General features: G+C 59.9%; 5 protein-coding genes across 5 annotated transcripts in view; 2 read left to right on the top strand and 3 right to left on the bottom strand.

The window, feature by feature from the left end:
* The window catches only part of LOC135999728 (metabotropic glutamate receptor 6-like), a 33,562-nt gene extending 30,888 nt beyond the window's left edge, over positions 1-2,674 (bottom strand). Inside the window, exon 1 of the mRNA XM_065653286.1 lies at positions 2,647-2,674. The gene's annotated coding sequence lies outside the window, so the exon portion shown is untranslated. The remainder of the gene's footprint in view (positions 1-2,646) is intronic.
* Positions 1-24,434, bottom strand: part of NDUFB11 (NADH:ubiquinone oxidoreductase subunit B11) — a 54,514-nt gene that overhangs the window by 56 nt on the left and 30,024 nt on the right. The window lies entirely within an intron of this gene.
* PTPN18 (protein tyrosine phosphatase non-receptor type 18) lies at positions 75-2,507 on the bottom strand. Its single transcript, XM_065653206.1, has 5 exons — positions 2,136-2,507; positions 1,694-1,930; positions 1,188-1,314; positions 743-802; positions 75-239 (listed from the first exon to the last, which is right to left on the bottom strand). The coding sequence occupies exons 1-5, from the start codon at positions 2,505-2,507 to the stop codon at positions 172-174; spliced, it is 864 nt and encodes a 287-aa protein (XP_065509278.1). The 3' UTR covers positions 75-171.
* LOC135999732 (vacuolar fusion protein MON1 homolog B-like) lies at positions 1,846-15,178 on the top strand. The gene is made up of 7 exons (XM_065653291.1): positions 1,846-2,327; positions 2,563-2,611; positions 3,028-4,590; positions 6,349-6,922; positions 8,852-9,109; positions 10,722-10,869; positions 15,014-15,178. Exons 2-7 carry the CDS (start codon positions 2,569-2,571, stop codon positions 15,176-15,178), a joined length of 2,751 nt encoding a protein of 916 aa, XP_065509363.1. The 5' UTR covers positions 1,846-2,327; positions 2,563-2,568.
* On the top strand, positions 16,508-22,896 carry UXT (ubiquitously expressed prefoldin like chaperone). Its single transcript, XM_065653288.1, has 6 exons — positions 16,508-16,603; positions 17,826-17,907; positions 19,447-19,511; positions 21,196-21,303; positions 21,841-21,904; positions 22,355-22,896. Exons 1-6 carry the CDS (start codon positions 16,536-16,538, stop codon positions 22,406-22,408), a joined length of 441 nt encoding a protein of 146 aa, XP_065509360.1. The 5' UTR covers positions 16,508-16,535; the 3' UTR covers positions 22,409-22,896.

The following is a 24,434-nucleotide window of genomic DNA, read 5'->3' on the forward strand; positions in this document are numbered from 1 at the left end:
GGCCTTCTTGGGCCCTTTTGAGTTGGCCCGGACGCCTGGGTCCCCCCCCGACCCCCTTTTATTTCTCCGAAATAACTTCAATTTTCCCATTTTTATGACTTTTTATTCATTCCTTTATCCCCCCCGCCCCCCATTGTCGGGGACCCAGGCGTCCGGGCCCCGCCCCCTTGCTCAGGCTCTCGTCCAATCAGCTGGCGGCTCCCGGGGTCCTTTGGGCTTCCGGATGCGGGAGTTGAACCCTATAGGGTCAGAGGTCAAAGGTTAACGGGGGTGGGGGTCCCGGACGCCTGGGTCCCTCCCGGACGCCTGGGTCCCGCCCCGAACTCCTGGGTCCCTCCCGAACGCCTGGGTCCCCCCTGAACTCCTGGGTCCCTCCCGGACGCCTGGGTCCCCCCCGAACTCCTGGGTCCCCCCCGAACTCCTGGGTCCCCTCCCGAACGCCTGGGTCCCCCCCGAACGCCTGGGTCCCCCTGAACTCTTGGGTCCCTCCCGAACGCCTGGGTCCCCCCCGAACTCCTGGGTCCCCCCCGAACGCCTGGGTCCCTCCCGAACGCCTGGGTCCCTCCCGAACGCCTGGGTCCCCCCGAACTCCTGGGTTCCCCTGAACTCCTGGCTCCCTCCCGAACGCCTGGGTCCCTCCCGAACGCCTGGGTCCCCTCCCGAACGCCTGGGTCCCCCCCGAACGCCTGGGTCCCCTCCCGAACGCCTGGGTCCCTCCCGAACGCCTGGGTCCCCTGCTCACCGAGGTGGGCGGAGCTTCCGGGCTCAGCGGGCGGGGTCACGACCTCGTAGGCGCCGTCACCTGGGGGGGGGGGGGGGCGGGGTCAGAGCCCTATAGAGCCCCATAGAGCCCCTATAGCCCCATAGGGACCCTATAGCGACCTATAGAGCCCCACGGGGACCCCATCAAACCCCTGGAGGTGCCTTAAAGCCCCTTCTAAAGACCCTATAGAGCCCCTATAGGCGCCTTATAATCCCTACGGGGACATTATAACGTATATAGGGATCCTATAGAGCCTTTATAATCCCCATAGCCACCCTATAGGTGCCTTAGAGCCCCTATAGAGCCCCTATAGGTGCCTTATAATCCCCATAGGGCCCCTAGAGGGTGGGCGGGGCTTGGGGTGGGCGGGGCCATCGGGCCCCAGAGGCTCCGCCCCCTCCCCCCCCAATGTTCAACCACTCACCGGGCGGGTTGGGGGCGGGGCCGGAAGGGGCGGGGCCGGAAGGGGCGGGGTGACTTCCGGCGGCCCCGCCCCCCGGCCGGCGGGGTTTGGTGATGACGGCGTAAGTGACGTCCATGGGGGGCGGGGCCTGGGGGGGGGGGACCCAGGCGTTCGGGGGGGGGGACCCAGGAGTTCGGGTCATGCCCCGCCCCCCCCCCCCAATAGGACCCCGGACTCACCTGGTGGGGGAGGGGTCACCCGAACTCCTGGGTTCCCCCCGAACGCCTGGGTCCCTTTCCCGGACTCCTGGGTCCCCCCCGAACTCCTGGGTCCCTCCCGAACGCCTGGGTCCCCCCGAACTCCTGGGTCCCTCCCGAACTCCTGGGTCCCCCCGAACTCCTGGGTCCCCCCCGAACTCCTGGGTCCCCTCCCGAACTCCTGGGTCCCTCCCGAACTCCTGGGTCCCCCCGAACTCCTGGGTCCCCCCCGAACTCCTGGGTCCCCTCCCGAACTCCTGGGTCCCTCACGGACTCCTGGGTCCCCCCGAACTCCTGGGTCCCCCCCGAACTCCTGGGTCCCTCCCGAACTCCTGGGTCCCTCCCGAACTCCTGGGTCCCTCCCGAACTCCTGGGTCCCTCCCGAACTCCTGGGTCCCTCACGGACTCCTGGGTCCCCCCGAACTCCTGGGTCCCTCGTATCACTTCCCGTTTCCTGGGCAGGAAGTGCCGCACCCGCCCCCTCCCCCACCCCGCCCTATATGGTCCCTATAGGGCCCTGGGGCGCCCCCTATGGAACCCCTGGGGGTCCCTATGGGCCCTATAGCATCGCAGGGGGGGTCCCCATACACCCTACAGTGCCCCCATAGGGCTCTGCAGTCCCCTATAGCCCCTCTTGCCTCGTCCCTATAGATTCTATAGGGCCCTGGGCGGGGGGGTCCCTGTGGCCCCTTTAAGACCCCGCGGGTCCCACCGGGCGCTTCCTCCGCGGCCCCTTTAAGACCCGGGGGGGGGGCGCCCGTCGCTTTCTGATTGGCCGGCGCCTTGGCGGCCACGCCCCCCCCCGCGTCTTCCTTTCCGGGGGGGGCGTGGCCGTGCGCGGTGACGTCAGCGGGCGTGCGGCGGCACCCGGAAGCGGCGGCGGTGGCGGGAACGGCGCGAGCGGGTGAGCGGGGGGCGGGGCCACGGGGGTGGGCGGGGCCACGGGGGAGGGCGGAACCAATGGGAGGGAGGGGGGCGCGTTTTGGCGGGAGAGCTCGCGAAAGGGGTGGGGTTGCGGTTTGGGGGGGCGTGGCCAGAGCACGGGGGGGGCGGAGCTTAATGGGGGCCTTGGGGGCGTGGCCATGGGGTGGGCGTGGCCTGAAGACCACCACCACCACCCCCCCCCCCCCCCCCCGCAGGTCACCATGGAAACAAGAGCGCCCCAAGCGGGGACCCCAGAGCACATGGGTGAGCCCCGGACGCCTGGGTCCCCTCCCGGACACCTGGGTCCCTCCCGGACGCCTGGGTCCCCTCCCGGACGCCTGGGTCCCTCCCGGACGCCTGGGTCCCCCCCGAACTCCTGGGTCCCTCCCGAACTCCTGGGTCCCCTCCCGGACACCTGGGTCCCCTTCCCGAACTCCTGGGTCCCTCCCGAACTCCTGGGTCCCCTCCCGGACGCCTGGGTCCCTCCTGAACGCCTGGGTCCCCTTCCCGGACGCCTGGGTCCCTTCCCGGACGCCTGGGTCCCCTCCGAACTCCTGGGTCCCTCCCGAACTCCTGGGTCCCCTCCTGGACGCCTGGGTCCCCCCGAACTCCTGGGTCCCCCGAACTCCTGGGTCCCCCCAAGCCCCTCAACCTCCCCCCGCTCTCTACCCCCATTGCAGCCCCGCCCCCGTCGGCCATCTTGCCCCATCCCGCCCCCGACGATGACAATGACGATGACGACGTTCGGCTTCCGGCCGCCGCGTCCCCGCGGTGTCACCGTCCCCACGGCGCCGAGGAGCTTCCCGTTCCGGTTCCCGCTCCGGTTCCAGCCTCGGATCCGGTTCCGGTTCCCGCTCCGGTTCCAGCCTCGGATCCGGTTCCGGTTCCCGCTCTGATTCCAGTTCCGGTTCTGGTTTCTGCGCCGGTTCCAGTTGCAGCTTCAGTTCCGGTTCCGGTTTCAGCACCAGATCCGGTCCCGGATCCGGTTCCTGCTCCAGGTCCGGTTCCAGCGCGGGATCCAGTTCCTGCTCCGGTTCCGGTTCCAGTTTCAGCACCAGATCCAGATCCGGCCCCAGTTCTAGTTGCTGCTCCAGATCCAGTTCCGGTTCCGGTTTCAGCGCCAGATCCAGTTCCCGCTCTGGATCCGGTTCCGCTTCCCGCTCTGGTTCCAGTTCCAGCACCTGTTCCAGTTCCCATTCCGGTTCCAGTTTCAGCACCAGATCCGGTCCTGGATCTGGTTCCGGTTCCTGCTCTGGTTCCGGTTTCCACTCCAGTTCCAGTTCCCGTTCCAGTTCCGGTCTCAGCGCCAGTTCCGGTCCTGGATCCGGTTCCAGCTCCCACTCTGGTTCCAGTTCCCATTCCAGTTTCACCGCCAGATCCGGTTCCCGCTCTGGATCCAGTTCCTATTCCAGTTCCGGTTTCCGTTCCCATTCCAGCACCGGCTCCAGATCCAGTTCTGGTTCCCGCTCCAGCTCCGGTTCCTGTTCCAGTTCCAGTTCCGGTTCCGGTTTCCGTTCCGGATCCAGTTCCCGCTCCAGCTCCGGTTTCCGTTCCCACTCTGGTTCCGGATCCAGTTCCGGTTCCTGCTCCAGTTCCAGTTCCCGCTCCGGTTCTAGTTCCCATTCCAGCTCCGGTTTCCGTTCCCGTTCCAGCGCCGGCTCCAGATCCAGTTCCAGTTCCCGCTCCAGTTCCAGTTCCTGCTCCGCTTCCAGTTCCTGTTCCAGTTCCGGTTTCAGCACCAGTTCCCGCTCCGGATCCAGGTTCGGTTCCCACTCCAGTTCTGGTTTCCGTTCCCGCTCCAGTTTCAGCGCCAGATCCAGTTCCCGCTCCGGTTCTGGTTTCTGTTCCCATTCCACCGCCCGCTCCGGATCCAGTTCCGGGTCCCGCTCCAGCTCCAGTTCCGGTTCCCGCTCCAGCTCCGGTTTCCCTTCCCGCTCCGGTTCCGGATCCAGTTCCCGTTCCGGTTCCGGTTCCCGTTCCAGCTCTGGTTTCCGTTCCCGTTCCAGCTGCGGCTCCAGCTCCGGTTCCGGCTCCAGCTCCGGTTCCGGCTCCGGTTCCGGCTCCGGCTCCGGTTCCGGCTCCGGCTCCTCTCGGCAGCCACGTGCTGGTGCTGAGCGAGGCCGGGAAGCCGATCTACGCGCGGCCGGGCCAGGAGGAGGCGCTGGCGGCCACGGCGGGGGTGCTGCTGGCGCTGGCGGCCGTGGTGCAGAGCGGGGGGGACACCATCCGCGCCATCTGCGCCGGTAACGGGGGGACAGGGCGCTATATGGGGAGTGGGGGGGGTCGTATGGGGGGTGGGGAGGGGGGTGATGGGATATCGGGGGGCTAGGGTGTTATATGGGGGGTGGGGTGTCATATAGGGGGGTGCCGTCTACGCCGTCTGTGCTGGTAACGGGGGGACGGGGCATTATATAGGGGAGAGGGGTGTCATATGGGGAGTCGGGGGGGTCGTATGGGGGGTGGGGAGGGCGGTGATGGGATATTGGGGGGCTGGGGGGTTATATGGGGGGTGGGGTGTCATATAGGGGGGTGCCGTCTACGCCGTCTGCACCAGTAACGGGGGGACAGGGCGCTATATGGGGGGCGGGGGGGGGGTCATATAGGGGGTGGGGAGGGGGGTGATGGGATATCGGGGGGGTGGGGGTGTCATATGGGGGGCTGGGGTGTCATATGGGGGGTGGGTGATGTGATATGGGGGGGCTGGGGCACCTTATAGCTGCCTTAGAATCCCCATAAGGACCCTATAGAGCCCCCTATAGGTGCCTTATAGCCCCTTATAAAGACCTTATAGAGCGCCCTATAGAGCCCCTATAGGCACCTTATAATTCCCCCCCCCAAAAAATAGATGGGCGCCCCCCAAAAATAAACCACACCCCAAAATAAACCACGAACCGAGGAATCGACCCCCAAAAATAAACCACTCCCCCTAAATAAACCACCCCAAATAAGCCACGCCCCCAAATAAGCCACACCCCCTTAAAGAAAACACCCCCCAAAAATAGATGTCACACCCCCCCCCAAAAATAAACCACCCCCCCAAATAAACCACAGGGAGAATAAACCACGAGCGGAATAAACCACAAGCAGAATAAACCACCCCCCAAATAAAACACACCCCAAACCCCCCCCCAAATCAACCAGCCCCCCCAAAATCCACCCCCGCTCCCCTCCACACACCCCCTGACCCCCAAAATCCCCGTTTTTTCCCCAAAAACACCCCCAAATTCCCCCCCACCCCAATAGTTTGTCCCCCGCATAGCTCCACATGTTGATATTCGGGCCTTTTCATTTCAGGGTCACTCGCCCACCAAAATACCCCCGAAAACCCAACTAGCCCCCCAAAATCTCCCTTTTTTCCCCCAAAAGCTCTTCCCAAACCCACCCTGACCCCCAAAATCCCCCTTTTTTGCCCAAAAAACCCCAATTTTCCACCCCCCAATAGCTCCATGTGTTCGTGTTTGGGCCTTTTCATTTCAGGGTCACTCACCCACCAAAATACCCCCAAAAACCACCCCCAAAAACCCAGCTAGCCCCCCAAAATCTCCCTTTTTTCCCCAAAAAGCTCTTCCCAAACCCACCCTGACCCCCAAAATCCCCCTTTTTTGCCCAAAAACCCCCAATTTTCCACCCCCCAATAGCTCCGTGTGTTCGTGTTTGGGCCTTTTCCTCTTCATTTCAGGGTCACTCGCCCACCAAAATACCCCCAAAAACCACCCCCGAAAACCCAACTAGACCCCCCAAATCTCCCTTTTTTCCACCAAAAACACCCCCGAAACCCACCCTGACCTCCAAAATCCCCCTTTTTTGCCCAAAATCCCCCAATTTTCCACCCCCCAATAGCTCCATGTGTTCGTGTTTGGGCCTTTTCCTCTACATTTCAGGGTCACTCGCCCACCAAAATACCCCCAAAAACCCAACTAGACCCCCAAAATCTCCCTTTTTTCCCCCAAAAGCTCTTCCCAAACCCACCCCGAGCCCCAAATCCCTCTTTCCCCGCTCAGAGGACCACACCCTGGTGTTCGAGCACCGCGGCCCTTTGCTCCTGGTCTCCATCTCGCCGTCGCGGCGACGCCGTCGGCAGCAGCGCTCGGAGCTCCGGCTGCTCCACCAGCAGCTCCTGGCCCTGCTGACCCGCGGCACCATCTCCCGCGTCTTCGCCCGCCGCCGCGGCTACGACCTGCGCCGGCTCCTCCGCGGCGCCGAATCCGTCCTCGACCGGCTCCTCTCGGCCGCCGCCACCGACGCGACGGCCCTTTTGGGCGCCCTCCGCTGCGCCCCGCTCCCCGCCGGCCTGCGCCGGGGGGTCTCGGGCGCTTTGCGCCGCGTCTTGGCCGCCTCGGGGCCCCCCGCGCCGGTTTTGGGGTTGGTGGTGGCGCGGGGGGCGCTGGTGACGGCGGCGCGGGAGCGGGAGCTGGCGGAGAGGGGGGGGCCGTGCGCCAGCGATTTGTTGGTGCTGATGAACCTGTTGGGGGGGAAGGCGGAGGGAGAGGTGTGGGCGCCGGTGTGTTTGCCGCGGTTTAACCCCGACGGGTATTTTTACGCCTACGCGGCGGCGCTGGGGGAGGAGGAGGAGGAGGAGGAGGCGGGGGGCGGGCGAGATGGCGGGCAAGGCGGCCAAGGTGGCGGCCAAGATGGCGGCCAAGATGGCGGCCAGGTCAACCAATATGGCGGCCAAGATGGCGGCCAAGGCAAGCAATATGGCAGCCAAGATGGCGGCCAAGATGGCGGCCAAGATGGCAGACCAGTCAACCAATATGGCGGCCAAGATGGCAGACCAGTCAACCAATATGGCGGCCAAGATGGCGGCCAGGTCAACCAATATGGCGGCCAAGATGGCGGCCAGGTCAACCAATATGGCGGCCAAGATGGCGGCCAAGATGGCAGCCAAGATGGCGGCCAGGTCAAACAATGTGGCAGCCAAGATGGCGGCCAAGGCAAGCAATATGGCAGCCAAGATGGCGGCCAAGATGGCAGCCGGGTCAACCAATATGGCAGCCAAGATGGCGGCCAAGATGGCAGCCAGGTCAACCAATGTGGCAGCCAAGATGGCGGCCAAGATGGCGGCCAAGATGGCAGACCAGTCAACCAATATGGCGGCCAAGATGGTGGCCAGGTCAACCAAGATGGTGGCCAAGACGGCGGCCATGCTGGCAGCAATGCCAGGCAATATGGCGGCCAATATAGCAGCCATGATGGCGGCCATGTCAAGCAAGGCGGCGGCCATGTTGGCGGCCATGATGGCGGCCATGGTAAGCAAGATGGCGGCCATGTCAAGCAAGACGGCGGCCATGATGGCGGCCATGACGGCGGCCATGTTAAGCAAGATGGCGGCCATGTCAAGCAAGACAGCGGCCATGATGGCGGCCATGACGGCGGCCATGTTAAGCAAGATGGCGGCCATGTCAAGCAAGACGGCGGCCATGTTGGCAGCCATGATGGCGGCCATGGTAAGCAAGATGGCAGCCTTGATGGTGGCCATGTTAAGCAAGATGGCGGCCATGTCAAGCAAGACGGCGGCCATGATGGCAGCCATGACGGCGGCCATGTTAAGCAAGATGGCGGCCATGCTGGCGGCCATGTTAAGCAAGACGGCGGCCATGTCAAGCAAGATGGCAGCCATGTTGGCGGCCATGTTAAGCAAGATGGCGGCCATGTTGGTGGCCATGATGGCGGCCATGTTAAGCAAGACGGCGGCCATGTTGGCGGCCATGACGGCGGCCACGTTAAGCAAGATGGCGGCCACGTCAAGCGCGACGGCGGCCATGATGGCGGCCATGATGGCAGCCATGTTAAGCAAGGCGGCGGCCATGTTGGTGGCCATGACGTCAGCCATGTCAAGCAAGACGGCGGCCATGATGGCGGCCATGACGTCAGCCATGTCAAGCAAGATGGCGGCCATGATGGCAGCCATGACGGCAGCCATGTTAAGCAAGATGGCGGCCATGCTGGCGGCCATGTTAAGCAAGACGGCGGCCATGTTGGCGGCCGTGACGGCAGCCATGTTAAGCAAGACGGCGGCCATGTCAAGCAAGATGGCGGCCATGACGGCGGCCATGTTAAGCAAGATGGCGGCCATGTTGGCGGCCATGATGGCGGCCATGTTAAGCAAGATGGCGGCCATGTTGGCGGCCATGATGGCGGCCATGTTAAGCAAGATGGCGGCCATGTTGGCGGCCATGACGGCAGCCACGTTAAGCAAGATGGCGGCCACGTCAAGCGCGACGGCGGCCATGATGGCGGCCACGACGGCGGCCAGGTCAAGCGCGACGGCGGCCATGATGGCGGCCATGACGGCAGCCATGTTAAGCAAGATGGCAGCCATGCTGGCGGCCATGTTAAGCAAGACGGCGGCCATGTTGGCGGCCGTGACGGCAGCCATGTTAAGCAAGATGGCAGCCATGCTGGCAGCCATGTTAAGCAAGACGGCGGCCATGTCAAGCGCGACGGCGGCCATGATGGCGGCCACGACGGCGGCCACGTCAAGCGCGACGGCGGCCGCTCCTCGGGCCTGCGCCTGATCCTCTTGTCCACCGAGCGCGACGGTTTCTCGGCGGCCTCCGGGTGCCGGCGGCGCCTGCAGGAGGCGCTGCGTGCGCAGGGGGCGCTGGGGGCGCTGGGGGCGGCGCTGGGGGGGCCGGGGGTCCTGGGGGGCCCGGGGGGCGGTTACGGAGCCGCCTGCGCCGGAGCCCCCGGCCTGAGGCACTTTCTGTACAAACCCCTGAGCGGAGACGGCGCCGCGGAGCAGCTGCCGCAGTTCACCAGGTGGGGGCGGCAAGGGGGGGTGGGGCCCGGGGGGTGCGGGAATTTGGGGGGAAAGCATCCAGAAATTGGGGGGGGGGAATCCAGAAATTGGGGGGGGGACGGGGAAATTTGGGGGGGAAACGGGGAAATTTGGGGGGGGAAAATCCAGAAATTTGGGGGGGGGGGATGGGGAAATTTGGGGGGGGAAAATCCAGAAATTTGGGGGGGGAACGGGGAAATTGGGGGGGGAAACGGGGAAATTTTGGGGGGAAAATCCAGAAATTTGGGGGGAAAACGGGGAAATTTGGGGGGAAAAATCCAGAAATTTGGGGGGAAAACGGGGAAATTTGGGGGGGAAAAATTCAGAAATTTGGGGGGAAAACGGGGAAATTTGGGGGGGAAAAATCCAGAAATTGGGGGGGGGAACGGGGAAATTTGGGGGGGAAAAATCCAGAAATTTGGGGGGGGGACGGGGAAATTTGGGGGGGAAACGGGGAAATTTGGGGGGAAAAATCCAGAAATTTGGGGGGAAAACGGGGAAATTTGGGGGGGAAACGGGGAAATTTGGGGGGGAAAAATCCAGAAATTTGGGGGGAAAACGGGGAAATTTGGGGGGGAAAACCAGAAATTTGGGGGGGGAACGGGGAAATTTGGGGGGAAAAATCCAGAAATTTGGGGGGGGGGGGATGGGGAAATTTGGGGGGGAAGATCCAGAAATTTGGGGGGAAAACGGGGAAATTTGGGGGGGAAAACGGGGAAATTTGTGGGGGAAAATCCGGAAATTTGGGGGGAAAATGGGGAAATTTGGGGGGGAAAATCCAGAAATTTGGGGGGAAAACGTGGAAATTGGGGGGAGATTAGAGGAATTTTGGGGGAAAAGGGGAAATTTGGGGGGAAAAATCCAGAAATTAGGGGGAAAATGTGGAAACTGAGGGGGGGAATCCCGAAAATTTGGGGGTAAAAATCCAGAAATTTGGGGGGGAAAAAATGCGGACATTTTGGGGGGAAAATCCCAAAATTTGGGGGGAAAAGATCAAGAGATTTTGGGGGAAAACGTGGAAATTTGGGGGAAAACCCAGAAATTTTGGGGGGAAAACGTGAAAATTTGGGGGGAAAACCCCAAAATTTTGGGGGAAATGTGAAAATTTTGGGGGGAAAATCCTGAACTTTTTTGGGAAAAAAATCCCCAAATTTGGGGGGAAATATGAAAATTTGAGGGAAACAATCCAAAATTTGGGAAAATGTGAAAATTTGGGGGGAAAATCCAGAAATTTTTGGGGGGGAAAAATGTGAAAATTTGGGGGAAGCAGTCCAGAAATTTTTGGGGAAAAAAGTGAAAATTTGGGGAAAAAAACCCTGAAAATTTGGGGGGAAAAAACCCCAAATTTGTGGGAAAAACAACAAAATTTGGGCAGAAAACCCCCCATAAGTTTGGGGAAAAAAAACCATTGAAATTTGGTGGAAAAACCCTGAGAATTTGGGGGAAGAAACGACACAATTTGGGGGAAAACCCCTGGAAACGTGGGGAGAAAAGTCCGAAAGTTGGGGGGGAAAAAGCCCAAAATTTGGGGAAAACCCCCCGAAATTTGGGGAATAACCTCAAAATTGGGTCTGTGGTGTCCCCCCCGTGCAGCCCCGAGCTGGAGGCTCCGTACACGAGCGAGGACGAGCGGCAGCGGCTGTTCGACCTGTATCATTATCTACACGGGCGCGTCCACAACCCCCGGACCCCCCTGCGGCTGCTCTACCACGCGGCTGAGAAGGAGACGCTGCTGGCCTGGGTGAGATGGGGTGTCAGTAGGGACCAGGGTTAACGGGGATGAGCTGTGGGTGGCGCCGTCAGTAGGTTCCAGAGTGAACAGGGATGAGCTGTGGGTGGTGCCGTCAGTAGGTTCCAGAGTGAACAGGGATGAGCTGTGGGTGGTGCCATCAGTAGGTTCCAGAGTGAACGGAACGATGTGGTGGTGCCGTCAGTAGGTTCCAGAGTGAACAGGGATGAGCTGTGGGTGGTGCCATCAGTAGGTTCCAGAGTGAACGGAGGAGACGCTGCTGGCCTGGGTGAGATGGGGTGTCAGTAGGGACCAGGGTTAACGGGGATGAGCTGTGGGTGGCGCCGTCAGTAGGTTCCAGAGTTAATGGAGAAGGAGGGTGGTGGTGGCATCAGTAGGTTCCAGAGTGAACAGGGATGAGCTGTGGGTGGTGCCATCAGTAGGTTCCAGAGTGAACAGGGATGAGCTGTGGGTGGCGCCGTCAGTAGGTTCCAGAGTGAACAGGAGTGATGTGGTGGTGGTGCCGTCAGTAGGTTCCAGAGTGAACAGAGATGAGCTGTGGGTGGTGCCATCAGTAGGTTCCAGAGTGAACGGGAGTGATGTGGTGGTGGTGCTGTCAGTAGGTTCCAGAATGAACAGGGATGAGCTGTGGGTGGTGCCATCAGTAGGTTCCAGAGTGAACAGGGATGAGCTGTGGGTGGTGCCATCAGTACGTTCCAGAGTGAACGGAGGAGACGCTGCTGGCCTGGGTGAGATGGGGTGTCAGTAGGGACCAGGGTTAACGGGGATGAGCTGTGGGTGGCGCCGTCAGTAGGTTCCAGAGTGAACAGGGATGAGCTGTGGGTGGTGCTGTCAGTAGGTTCCAGAGTGAACGGAGGAGACGCTGCTGGCCTGGGTGAGATGGGGTGTCAGTAGGGACCAGGGTTAACGGGGATGAGCTGTGGGTGGCGCCGTCAGTAGGTTCCAGAGTGAACAGGGATGAGCTGTGGGTGGTGCCATCAGTAGGTTCCAGAGTGAACGGGAGTGATGTGGTGGTGGTGCCATCAGTAGGTTCCAGGGATAACAGGAAATCTTGCTGACAGGATCCCCATTCATTGGGTGTTCTCACCATTAGTGCCACCATTAGGCTCCAGAGTTAACAGGAATAATTGCCAATCGAAGCCCCGTTTATCAGGGGTTGTCTCCGTTGGTGCCACTATTAGTCTCCAGGGTTAACAGGAATAAATTGCCGATAGAATCGTGGTTTCTAGACGGTTCTTTCTGGCGGTGCCACCATTAGTCTCCAGGGTTAACAGGAATAAATTGCCTATAGCATCGTGGTTTCTAGACGGTTCTTTCTGGCGGTGCCACCATTAGTCTCCAGGGTTAACAGGAATAAATTGCCGATAGAATCCTGGTTTCTAGACGGTTCTTTCTGGCGGTGCCACCATTAGTCTCCAGGGTTAACAGGAATAAATTGCCGATAGAATTGTGGTTTCTAGACGGTTCTCTCTGGCGGTGCCACCATTAGGCTCCAGGGTTAACAGGAATAAATTGCCGATAGAATCGTGGTTTCTAGACGGTTCTTTCTGGCGGTGCCACCATTAGTCTCCAGGGTTAACAGGAATATATTGCCTATAGAATCCTGGTTTCTAGACGGTTTTTCTGGCGGTGCCACCATTAGTCTTCAGGGTTAACAGGAATAAATTGCCAATAGAATCCTGGTTTATAGACGGTTCTTTCTGGCGGTGCCACCATTAGTCTCCAGGGTTAACAGGAATAAATTGCCTATAGAATCCTGGTTTCTAGACGGTTCTTTCTGGCGGTGCCACCATTAGTCTCCAGGGTTAACAGGAATAAATTGCCGATAGAATCCTGGTTTCTAGACGGTTCTTTCTGGCGGTGCCACCATTAGTCTCCAGGGTTAACAGGAATAAATTGCCGATAGAATCGTGGTTTCTAGACGATTCTTTCTGGCGGTGCCACCATTAGTCTCCAGGGTTAACAGGAATAAATTGCCGATAGAATCGTGGTTTCTAGACGGTTCTTTCTGGCGGTTCCACCATTAGTCTCCAGGGTTAACAGGAATAAATTGCCTATAGCATCGTGGTTTCTAGACGGTTCTTTCTGGCGGTGCCACCATTAGTCTCCAGGGTTAACAGGAATAAATTGCCGATAGAATCGTGGTTTCTAGACGGTTCTTTCTGGCGGTGCCACCATTAGTCTCCAGGGTTAACAAGAATAAATTGCCGATAGAATCCTGGTTTCTAGACGGTTCTTTCTGGCGGTGCCACCATTAGTCTCCAGGGTTAACAGGAATAAATTGCCTATAGAATCGTGGTTTCTAGACGGTTCTCTCTGGCGGTGCCACCATTAGTCTCCAGGGTTAACAGGAATAAATTGCCGATAGAATCCTGGTTTCTAGACAGTGTTTCTGGCGGTGCCACCATTAGTCTCCAGGGTTAACAGGAATAAATTGCCGATAGAATCGTGGTTTCTAGACGGTTCTTTCTGGCGGTGCCACCATTAGGCTCCAGGGTTAACAGGAATAAATTGCCGATAGAATCGTGGTTTCTAGACGGTTCTTTCTGGCGGTGCCACCATTAGTCTCCAGGGTTAACAGGAATAAATTGCCGATAGAATCGTGGTTTCTAGACGGTTCTTTCTGGCGGTGCCACCATTAGTCTCCAGGGTTAACAGGAATAAATTGCCGATAGAATCCTGGTTTCTAGACGGTTCTTTCTGGCGGTGCCACCATTAGTCTCCAGGGTTAACAGGAATAAATTGCCTATAGAATCCTGGTTTCTAGACGGTTCTTTCTGGCGGTGCCACCATTAGTCTCCAGGGTTAACAGGAATAAATTGCCGATAGAATCGTGGTTTCTAGACAGTTCTTTCTGGCGGTGCCACCATTAGTCTCCAGGGTTAACAGGAATAAATTGCCTATAGCATCGTGGTTTCTAGACGGTTCTTTCTGGCGGTGCCACCATTAGTCTCCAGGGTTAACAGGAAAAAATTGCCGATAGAATCCTGGTTTCTAGACAGTTCTTTCTGGCGGTGCCACCATTAGTCTCCAGGGTTAACAGGAATAAATTGCCGATAGAATCGTGGTTTCTAGACGGTTCTTTCTGGCGGTGCCGCCATTAGTCTCCAGGGTTAACAGGAATAAATTGCCGATAGAATCGTGGTTTCTAGACGGTTCTTTCTGGCGGTGCCACCATTAGGCTCCAGGGTTAACAGGAATAAATTGCCGATAGAATCCCCGTTTCTAGACAGTTCTTTCTGGCGGTGCCACCTTTAGTCTCCAGGGTTAACAGGAATAAATTGCCTATAGAATCGTGGTTTATAGACAGTTCTTTCTGGTGGTGCCACCATTAGTCTCCAGGGTTAACAGGAATAAATTGCCGATAGAATCGTGGTTTCTAGACGGTTCTTTCTGGCGGTGCCACCATTAGTCTCCAGGGTTAACAGGAATAAATTGCCGATAGAATCGTGGTTTCTAGACGGTTCTTTCTGGCGGTGCCACCATTAGTCTCCAGGGTTAACAGGAATAAATTGCCGATAGAATCGTGGTTTCTAGACAGTTCTTTCTGGCGGTGCCACCATTAGTCTCCAGGGTTAACAGGAATAAATTGCCTATAGCATCGTGGTTTCTAGACGGTTCTTTCTGGCGGTGCCACCATTAGTCTCCAGGGTTAACAGGAAAAAATTGCCGATAGAATCCTGGTTTCTAGACAGTTCTTTCTGGCGGTGCCACCATTAGTCTCCAGGGTTAACAGGAATAAATTGCCGATAGAATCGTGGTTTCTAGACGGTTCTTTCTGGCGGTGCCACCATTAGTCTCCAGGGTTAACAGGAATAAATTGCCGATAGAATCGTGGTTTCTAGACGGTTCTTTCTGGCGGTGCCACCATTCGTCTCCAGGGTTAACAGGAATAAATTGCCTATAGAATCCTGGTTTATAGACGGTTCTTTCTGGCGGTGCCACCATTAGTCTCCAGGGTTAACAGGAATAAATTGCCTATAAAATTGTGGTTTATAGACGGTTCTCTCTGGTGGTGCCACCATTAGGCTCCAGGGTTAACAGGAACAAATTGCCGATAGAATCGTGGTTTCTAGACGGTTCTTTCTGGCGGTGCCACCATTAGGCTCCAGGGTTAACGGGCGTCCCGTTGCAGGTGACGGGCCGGTTCGAGCTGTACGGCTGCCTGAGCCCGGCGCTGAGCAAGGCGGGCGCCATCGCGGCGCTGACGCAGCTGCTGCGCTGGCTGCGGCGCCAGGAGGAGACGCTGTTCGCCCGCTGCCCCCCGCCCTTCTGCGCCGGCCGCGCAAATAAAACCTGAGCCAGGAACGAGTTCGGGGCCGAAAACGGGGGTTTGGGGGGGGGGGAATGGGGAATTTGGGGGGGGGAAAGGAGGGGTTTGGGGGGAAAATGGGGGATTTGGGGGGGGGAATGGGGGAAATTGGGGCGGAAAAAGGGGGGAATCGTGAGGGAAAATGGAGGGAAATGTGACAGAAAAGGGGTGAATTTGGGACAGAAAATGGGGGGAAAATGTGAGAGAAAATGTGACAGAAAGTGGGAAAATGTGACAGAAAATTGAAAAATGTGACGGAAAATGGAGTGAAAATGTGACAGAAAATGGAGGGAAAATGTGACAGAAAACGGAGGGAAATGTGACAGAAAACGGTGAATATGGGACCAAAATTGGGGCAAAATGTGAGAGAAAACGTGACAGAAAGTGGGAAAATGTGTCAGAAAATTGAAAAATGTGACAGAAAATGGAGGGAAAATGTGACAGAAAATGGTGAATTTGGGGCAGAAAATGGGAAAACGTGACAGAAAATGGGAAAATGTGACAAAAAATGGGGAATTTGGGGCAGAAAATGGGAAAACGTGACAAAATGGTGAATTTGGGGCAGAAAATGGGAAAACATGACAGAAAATGGGAAAATGTGACAGAAAACGGTGAATTTGGGGGAGAAAATGGGAAAACGTGACAGAAAATGGAGGGAAAATGTGACAAAAAATTGGGAATTTGGGGCAGAAAATGGGAAATGTGACAGAAAATGGGAAAATGTGACAAAAAAAGGTGAATTTGTGGCAGAAAATCGGAAAACGTGACAGAAAATGGAGGGAAAATGTGACAAAAAATGGTGAATTTGGGGCAGAAAATGGGAAAACGTGACAGAAAATGGGAAAATGTGACAAAAAATGGTGAATTTGGGGCAGAAAATGGGAAAACGTAACAGAAAATGGGAAAACGTGACAGAAAATGGAGGGAAAATGTGACAGAAAATGGAGGGAAAATGTGACAAAAAATTGGGAATTTGGGGCAGAAAATGGGAAAACGTGACAGAAAATGGGAAAATGTGACAGAAAATGGTGAATTTGGGGCAGAAAATGGGAAAACGTGACAGAAAATGGGAAAATGTGACAGAAAATGGTGAACTTGGGGCAGAAAATGGGAAAACGTGACAGAAAATGGGAAAATGTGACAGAAAATGGTGAACTTGGGGCAGAAAATGGGAAAACGTGACAGAAAATGGAGGAAAACGCTACAAAAAATGGAGGGAAAGCGCGGTCACGTGACCTCCCCCCCCCCCCCGGGGGTGGGGGCGGGGCGGGCCCCAGCGGTGACGCAATCTCCTCGCGCGGGCCCCGCCCCCTTCCGGCGCCGCGCGGTGACGTCACGGGCGGCGATGGCGGCGGCGGAGAAGACGCGGCGCTACGAGGCGTTTGTGGACGGCGCGCTGCGGCCCGACCTGCGGTGCGCGCCCGGACGCCTGGGTCCCCCCGGACGCCTGGGTCCCCTCCCGGACGCCTGGGTCCCCTCCCGAACTCCTGGGTCCCTCCCGAACTCCTGGGTCCCTCCCGAACTCCTGCGTCCCTCCCGAACTCCTGCGTCCCTCCCGAACTCCTGGGTCCCTCCCGAACTCCTGGGTCCCTCCCGAACTCCTGGGTCCCTCCCGAACTCCTGGGTCCCCCCGGACGCCTGGGTCCCCCCCCAAACTCCTGGGTCCCCCCCCCGAATTCCTGGGTCCTCCCAAGCCCCCAGTGTCCCCACCAACCCCGAACGCCTGGGTCCCCTCCCGAACGCCTGGGTCCCTCCCGAACTCCTGGGTCCCTCCCGAACTCCTGGGTCCCCTCCCGAACTCCTGGGTCCCCCCAAACCACCAGTGTCCCCACTAACCCCGAACTCCTGGGTCCTCCCGAACTCCTGGGTTCCCCCCTGAACTCCTGGGTCCCCTCCCGAACGCCTGGGTCCCTCCCGAACTCCTGGGTCCCCTCCCGAATGCCTGGGTCCCTCCCGAACTCCTGGGTCCCCTCCCCGAACGCCTGGGTCCCCTCCCTGAACTCCTGGGTCCCCTCCCGAACGCCTGGGTCCCCTCCCGAACGCCTGGGTCCCCTCCCGAACTCCTGGGTTCCCCCCCGAACTCCTGGGTTCCCCCCTGAACGCCTGGGTCCCCCCAAACCCCCAGTGTCCCCACCAACCCCGAACTCCTGGGTCCCCTCCCGAACGCCTGGGTCCCCTCCCCGAACGCCTGGGTCCCTCCCTGAACTCCTGGGTCCCTTTCCCGAACGCCTGGGTCCCCTCCCCGAACGCCTGGGTCCCCTCCCCGAACGCCTGGGTCCCCTCCCTGAACTCCTGGGTCCCTCCCGAACTCCTGTGTCCCCCAAACCCCAGTTTCCCCAGAACTCCTGGGTCCCCCCGACCCCCTGGGTCCCACCCCGAACTCCTGGGTCCCACCCCGAACTCCTGGGTCCCTCCCGAACTCCTGGGTCCCCCAAACCCCAGTTTCCCCGGAACTCCTGGGTCCCCCCCGAACTCCTGGGTCCCACCCCGAACTCCTGGGTCCCTGCCGAACTCCTGTGTCCCCCGAACTCCTGGGTCCCCCGAACCCCAGTTTCCCCGGAACTCCTGGGTCCCCCCGAACTCCTGGGTCCCACCCCGAACTCCTGGGTCCCCGGTGTGACGGCGCCTCCTGCAGGCGCGTTCAGGACCAGCGCGACGCCGTGTTCCAGCAGCAGTCGCAGGTTCTGCAGCTTCGAGCCGCCCTGGAGCGCCTCCAGGTGGGCGGGGCCTCGTGTGGGCGTGGCCTCGTGTGGGTGTGGCCTCGGGGGGGTGTGGCCTCGTGTGGGCGTGGTGGGGGGGTTGTGGCCTCGGGGGGTGGGGGATTGAGGGGAATTCAGGGAAGTTTTGGGGTGTCTGGAGGGGTTTGGGGGTCCCAGGGAGGATGTGGGGGGTCCCTGGGGGGGGCGTGGGGGTTCAGGGGGTTTGGGGGGATTTGGGGGTTCGGGGGGATTTGGGGGTCCAGGGGGATTTGGGGGTTTGGGGGGTTCAGGGATTTGGGGGTTTGGGGGATTTGGGGGTTCAGGGGGATTTGGGGGTTCAGGGGGTTTGGGGGTTCAGGGGTTTGGGGGGTTCAGGGATTTGGGGGTTCGGGGGATTTTGGGGGTTCAGGGGGATGTGGAGTTCAGGGGATTTGGGGGTTCAGGGGGATTTGGGGGTTCAGGGGGTTTGGGGGGTTCAGGGGTTTGGGGGGTTCAGGGATTTGGGGGTTCAGGGGGATTTGGGGGTTCAGGGGGTTTGGGGGGTTCAGGGGTTTGGGGGGTTCAGGGATTTGGGGGTCCAGGGGGATTTGGGGGTTTGGGGGGTTCAGGGATTTGGGGGTTCAGGGGGATTTGGGGGTTCAGGGGGTTTGGGGGGTTCAGGGGTTTGGGGGGTTCAGGGATTTGGGGGTTTGGGGGATTTGGGGGGTTCAGGGGGATGTGGAGTTCAGAGAGTTTGGGGGTTCAGGGGATTTTGGGGGTTCAGGGGGATTTGGGGGTTCGGGGGGATTTGGGGGTTCAGGAGGTTCAGGGGTTTGAGCGTTCAGGGGTTTTGGGATTTGGGGGTTCAGGGGGATTTGGGGGTTCAGGGGGTTTGGGGGGTTCAGGGGTTTGGGGGGTTCAGGGATTTGGGGGTTCAGGGGGATTTGGGGGTTCAGGGGGTTTGGGGGGTTCAGGGGTTTGGGGGGTTCAGGGATTTGGGGGTCCAGGGGGATTTGGGGGTTTGGGGGGTTCAGGGATTTGGGGGTTCAGGGGGATTTGGGGGTTCAGGGGGTTTGGGGGGTTCAGGGGTTTGGGGGGTTCAGGGATTTGGGGGTTTGGGGGATTTGGGGGGTTCAGGGGGATGTGGAGTTCAGAGAGTTTGGGGGTTCAGGGGATTTTGGGGGTTCAGGGGGATTTGGGGGTTCGGGGGGATTTGGGGGTTCAGGAGGTTCAGGGGTTTGAGCGTTCAGGGGTTTTGGGATTTGGGGGTTCAGGGGGATTTGGGGGTTCAGGGGGTTTGGGGTTCAGGGGGTTTGGGGTTCAGGGGGTTTGGGGGGATTTGGGGGTTTTGAGGATTTGGGGGTTTTGGGGTTTGGGGCTTTTGGGGTTCAGGGGTTTTGGGGGTTTGGAAGATTTTGAGGGTTCAGGGGGTTTTGGGGTTTGGGGTTCGGGGGTTTTGGGGTTCGGGGGTTTTGGGGGCTTGGGGGGTTTGGGGGGTTCCTGGGATGTTTTGGGGTCCTTGGGGGGGGGTCTCGGTTGATTTTTGGGGGTGATTTTTGGGGTGCTGCCCCCCCCCAGGCCGCCCCCTCCCCCCTGCGCACTCAGGTCGACCTCGGCTGCAACTTCTTCGTCACGGCTGAAGTGTGAGTTGGGGGGGGGACCCCAAAACCTCCCAGGACCCCCAAAACCCCCCCCCTGGACCCCCCAAAACCTCCTGGGACCCCCCAAAAACCCCTGGACCCGCCAAAATCTCCTGGGACCCCAAAAAATCTCTCAGGACCCCAAAACCTCCCAGGACCCCAGAAACCCCCCTGAACCCCCCAAAACCTCCTGGGACCCCAAAAAACCCCCTGGACCCCCCAAAACCTTCCAGGACTCCCCAAAACCTCTCAGGACCCCAAAAACCCCTGTGGACCCCCCAAAACCTCCTGGGACCCCAAAAACCCCCCAGGACCCGCAAAAACCTCTCGGGACCCCAAAATCTCCTGGGACCCCAAAAACCCCCTTGGACGCCCCAAAACCTCCCGGGACCCCAAAAAACCTCTGGGGACCCCAAAAAATCCCTCAGGACCCCAAAATCTCCAATCCCCTCATGACCCCCCCCTCCCGGTGACTCCTGGTGACCCGCCCGTGTCCCCATGTGACCCCTGACCCCGGTGACCCCCCCATGACCCCGTGTGACTCCCATGTCCCCACCCCCATTACCCCCAGTGACCCCCGTGACTTCCTGTGACCCCCATGACCCCCAGTGACCCCCGTGACCCCCTGTGACCCCCATGTCCCCATGACCCCCAGTGACCCCTGTGACCTCCTGTGACCCCCATGTCCCCACCCCCCATGACCACCGTGACCCCCCGTGACCCCCGTGACCCCCATGTCCCCACCCCCCGTGACCCCCCATGTCCCCCTGTGACCCCCATGACCCCCTGTGACCCCCATGTCCCACCCCCTTTGACCCCCCCATGACCCCCCGTGACCTCCTGTAACCCCCGTGACCCCCATGTCCCCACCCCCATGACCCCCAGTGACCCCTGTGACCCCCTGTGACCCCCATGACCCCCTGTGACCCCCCGTGACCCCCATGTCCCCACCCCCCGTGACCCCTGGTGACCCCCCGTGACCCCCCATGACCCCCTGTGACCCCCATGTCCCCACCCCCTGTGACCCCCCCATGACCCCCCGTGACCTCCTGTAACTCCCGTGACCCCCATGTCCCCACCCCCATGACCCCCAGTGACCCCTGTGACCCCCATGACCCCCTGTGACCCCCCGTGACCCCCATGTCCCCACCCCCCGTGACCCCTGGTGACCCCCCGTCACCCCCCATGTCCCCCTGTGACCCCCATGACCCCCTGTGACCCCCCGTGACCCCCATGTCCCCACCCCCCGTGACCCCTGGTGACCCCCCGTGACCCCCCATGTCCCCCTGTGACCCCCATGACCCGCTGTGACCCTCATGTCCCCACCCCCTGTGACCCCCCCATGACCCCCCGTGACCTCCTGTAACCCCCGTGACCCCCGTGTCCCCCCCCCACCCCGTGTCCCCCTGTGTCCCCAGCTCCTGTTCCTGTCCCTGGGCTGCGGGTCCCTGACCCCCCATGTCCCCCCCATGTCCCCACCCCCCGTGACCCCCTGTGACCCCGGTGCCCCCCGGTGACCCCCGTGTGTCCCCCCATGTCCCCCCATGTCCCCCCGTGTCCCCAGCTCCTGTTCCTGTCCCTGGGCTGCGGGTCCCTGACCCCCCATGTCCCCCCCATGTCCCCACCCCCCGTGACCCCCCGTGACCCCGGTGCCCCCCGGTGACCCCCGCGTCCCCCCCGTGTCCAGCCCGTGTCCCCAGCTGCTGTTCCTGTCCCTGGGCTGCGGGTTCGTGGCTGAGCTGACGCTGCCCGAGGCCTCGCGGCACCTGGAGCGCCGGGAAAAGCTGCTGCAGCGGTGAGATAAACCACGCCCCCCGGGACACGCCCCCTCCCCGGGACACGCCCCCCTGGCCAGGCCACGCCCCCCAGCCACGCCCTCTCCCACAGGCTCCACCCCCCTCAGACCCCACCCATTCACAACCAATGGGGTTCTATGAAGGAATTGCAGGAGGGGCTGGGGGAATAAGCCACGCCCTCTGGATAGGCCACGCCCCCTGCTCAGGCCACGCCCCCTCTCACAGGCTCCGCCCCCCTCAGACCCCTTCCATTCACAACCAATGGGGTTCTATGGGGAAGAACTGCAGGAGGGGCCGGAGGAATAAGCCACGCCCTCTGGATAGGCCACGCCCACACCCCCGCTCAGGCCACGCCCCCTCTCACACAGGCTCCGCCCCCCTCAGACCCTACCCATTCACAACCAATGGGGTTCTGTGGGGAGGAACTGCAGGAGGGGCTGGGGGGATAAGCCACGCCCCCTGGATAGGCCACGCCCCCCGGCCACGCCCTCCGGATGCCCCGCCCCCCTCCTGAAGCCCCGCCCCCTCTCCCGCAGGCTGAGCGAATCCCTGACGCGGGACGGGGCCAAAATCCGGGCGCACATCCGGCTGGTGCTGGAGGTAACCGGACGCCTGGGTCCCCTCCCGGACGCCTGGGTCCCCCCCTGAACTCCCGGGTCCCCCCCTGAACTCCTGCGTCCCCCCCGGACGCCTGGGTCCCTCCCGGACGCCTGGGTCCCACCCCGAACTCCTGGGTCCTTCCCGGACGCCTGGGTCCCCCCCGAACTCCTGGGTCCCGCCCCAGACGCCTGGGTCCCGCCCCGAACTCCTGGGTCCCGCCCCGGACTCCTGGGTCCCGCCCCGAACTCCTGGGTCCCGCCCCGGACTCCTGGGTCCCGCCCCGAACTCCTGGGTCCCTCCCGGACGCCTGGGTTCCCCCCGGACTCTTGGGTCCCTCCCGGACGCCTGGGTCCCTCCCGAACTCCTGGGTCCCCCAAACCCCAGTGTCCCCCGGACGCCTGGGTCCCTCCCGGACGCCTGGGTCCCCAACCCTGTGCCCCTCCCCGCCAGGGCCTGCGGGAGCTGCAGGGACTCCAGGACCCCCCGGTGACCTCTGACCCCTGACCACGCCCACCCCAGAGGTCAGAGGTGGTCAGCTCAACCCGGAGTAACGTGGGTGTAAATCTGGAGTAACGTGGGTGTGAATCTGGAGTAACGTGTAGAAAACGGGGAAAAACCTGTAATAAAGGCTGTGTAAACCTGGAGTAAAGAGTGTAGGCCTGGCCTAACGTCGGTGTAAACCTGGAGTAAAGAGGGTGTAAAGCTGAGCTGATATCAGTGTAAACCTGGAGTAAAATGGGTGTAAACCTGGGTTAACGTCTGTGTAAATTGGGTGCAAACCTGGGTCGATGTCGATGGAAACCTGGAGTAAAGGGGGTGTAAACGTGGCCTAACGTCGGTGTAAACCTGGAGTAAAGAGGGTGTAAAGCCGAGCTGATATCAGTGTAAACCTGGAGTAAAATGGGTGTAAACCCGGGTTAACGTCTGTGTAAATTGGGTGCAAACCTGGGTCGATGTCGATGGAAACCTGGAGTAAAGGGGGTGTAAACGTGGCCTAACGTCGGTGTAAACCTGGAGTAAAGAGTGTGTAAAGCCGAGCTGATATCAGTGTAAACCTGGAGTAAAATGGGTGTAAACCTGGGTTAACGTCTGTGTAAATTGGGTGTAAACCTGGGGCGATGTCGATGGAAACCTGGAGTAAAGGGGGTGTAAATGTGGCCTAACGTCGGTGTAAACCTGGAGTAAAGAGGGTGTAAAGCCGAGCTGATATCAGTGTAAACCTGGAGTAAAATGGGTGTAAACCCGGGTTAACGTCTGTGTAAATTGGGTGCAAACCTGGGGCGATGTCGATGGAAACCTGGAGTAAAGGGGGTGTAAACGTGGCCTAACGTCGGTGTAAACCTGGAGTAAAGAGGGTGTAAAGCCGAGCTGAGGTCAGTGTAAACCTGGAGTAAAATGGGTGTAAACCCGGGTTAACGTCTGTGTAAATTGGGTGCAAACCTGGGGCGATGTCGATGGAAACCTGGAGTAAAGGGGGTGTAAACGTGGCCTAACGTCGGTGTAAACCTGGAGTAAAGAGTGTGTAAAGCCGAGCTGATATCAGTGTAAACCTGGAGTAAAATGGGTGTAAACCTGGGTTAACGTCTGTGTAAATTGGGTGTAAACCTGGGGCGATGTCGATGGAAACCTGGAGTAAAGGGGGTGTAAATGTGGCCTAACGTCGGTGTAAACCTGGAGTAAAGAGGGTGTAAAGCCGAGCTGATATCAGTGTAAACCTGGAGTAAAATGGGTGTAAACCCGGGTTAACGTCTGTGTAAATTGGGTGCAAACCTGGGGCGATGTCGATGGAAACCTGGAGTAAAGGGGGTGTAAACGTGGCCTAACGTCGGTGTAAACCTGGAGTAAAGAGGGTGTAAAGCCGAGCTGAGATCAGTGTAAACCTGGAGTAAAATGGGTGTAAACCCGGGTTAACGTCTGTGTAAATTGGGTGCAAACCTGGGTCGATGTCGATAGAAACCTGGAGTAAAATGGGTGTAAACCCGGAGTAAAGCACCAATAAGGGGCTGGAAAGGGGGCGGAGCTGCCCGCTCCCATCCCATCCCAGTCGTCCCAGTTCCCTCCCAGTCCCATCCCATCCCAGTCACTCCCAGTTCCCCCCCACTTTCCTCCAGTTCAATCCCAGTTCCCTCCCAATTTAAACCAGTTCCCTCCCAGTTCCCCCCCAAATCCCCCCCAATCCTCTCCCAGTCCCTCCCAGTTCCCTCCCAGTCCCTCCCAGTCCCTCCCAATTTAAACCAGTCCCCCCCAATCCCCTCCCAGTCTCCCCCAGTTCCCCCCCAGTCCCCATCCCAGTTTCCCCCAGTTCAATCCCCGTTCAATCCCAGTTCCCCCCCAATCCCCTCCCAGTGCCCCCCAGTCCCTCCCAATTTAAACCAGTGCCCCCCAGTCCCCCCCAATCCCCTCCCAGTCTCCCCCAGTTCCCTCCCAGTCCCCATCCCAGTTTCCCCCAGTTCAATCCCAGTTCCCCCCAATCCCCTCCCAGTCCCCCCAGTTGCCCCCCAATTTAAACCAGTTGCCCCCCAGTTCCCCC

The sequence above is a fragment of the Caloenas nicobarica genome, chromosome 29, assembly GCF_036013445.1.
Source record: "Caloenas nicobarica isolate bCalNic1 chromosome 29, bCalNic1.hap1, whole genome shotgun sequence".
Taxonomy (NCBI): Eukaryota; Metazoa; Chordata; class Aves; order Columbiformes; family Columbidae; genus Caloenas; species Caloenas nicobarica.

Coding starts and splice junctions, on each gene's coding strand:
- UXT (XM_065653288.1), top strand. CDS start 16,536: ATGGCGGCGGCGGAGAAGACGCGGCGCTACGAGGCGTTTGTGGACGGC. Junction 16,604..17,825: donor GCGCTGCGGCCCGACCTGCG/GTGCGCGCCCGG, acceptor CGCCTCCTGCAG/GCGCGTTCAGGACCAGCGCG. Junction 19,512..21,195: donor TTCTTCGTCACGGCTGAAGT/GTGAGTTGGGGG, acceptor CCCCGTGTCCAG/CCCGTGTCCCCAGCTGCTGT.
- LOC135999732 (XM_065653291.1), top strand. CDS start 2,569: ATGGAAACAAGAGCGCCCCAAGCGGGGACCCCAGAGCACATGG. Junction 4,591..6,348: donor CATCCGCGCCATCTGCGCCG/GTAACGGGGGGA, acceptor TTCCCCGCTCAG/AGGACCACACCCTGGTGTTC. Junction 10,870..15,013: donor AGGAGACGCTGCTGGCCTGG/GTGAGATGGGGT, acceptor GTCCCGTTGCAG/GTGACGGGCCGGTTCGAGCT.
- PTPN18 (XM_065653206.1), bottom strand. CDS start 2,507: ATGGCCACGCCCCCAAGGCCCCCATTAAGCTCCGCCCCCCCCGTGCTC. Junction 1,315..1,693: donor TCGGGGGGACCCAGGAGTCC/GTGAGGGACCCA, acceptor CCCCCCCCCCAG/GCCCCGCCCCCCATGGACGT. Junction 240..742: donor CGGAAGCTCCGCCCACCTCG/GTGAGCAGGGGA, acceptor CTGACCCTATAG/GGTTCAACTCCCGCATCCGG.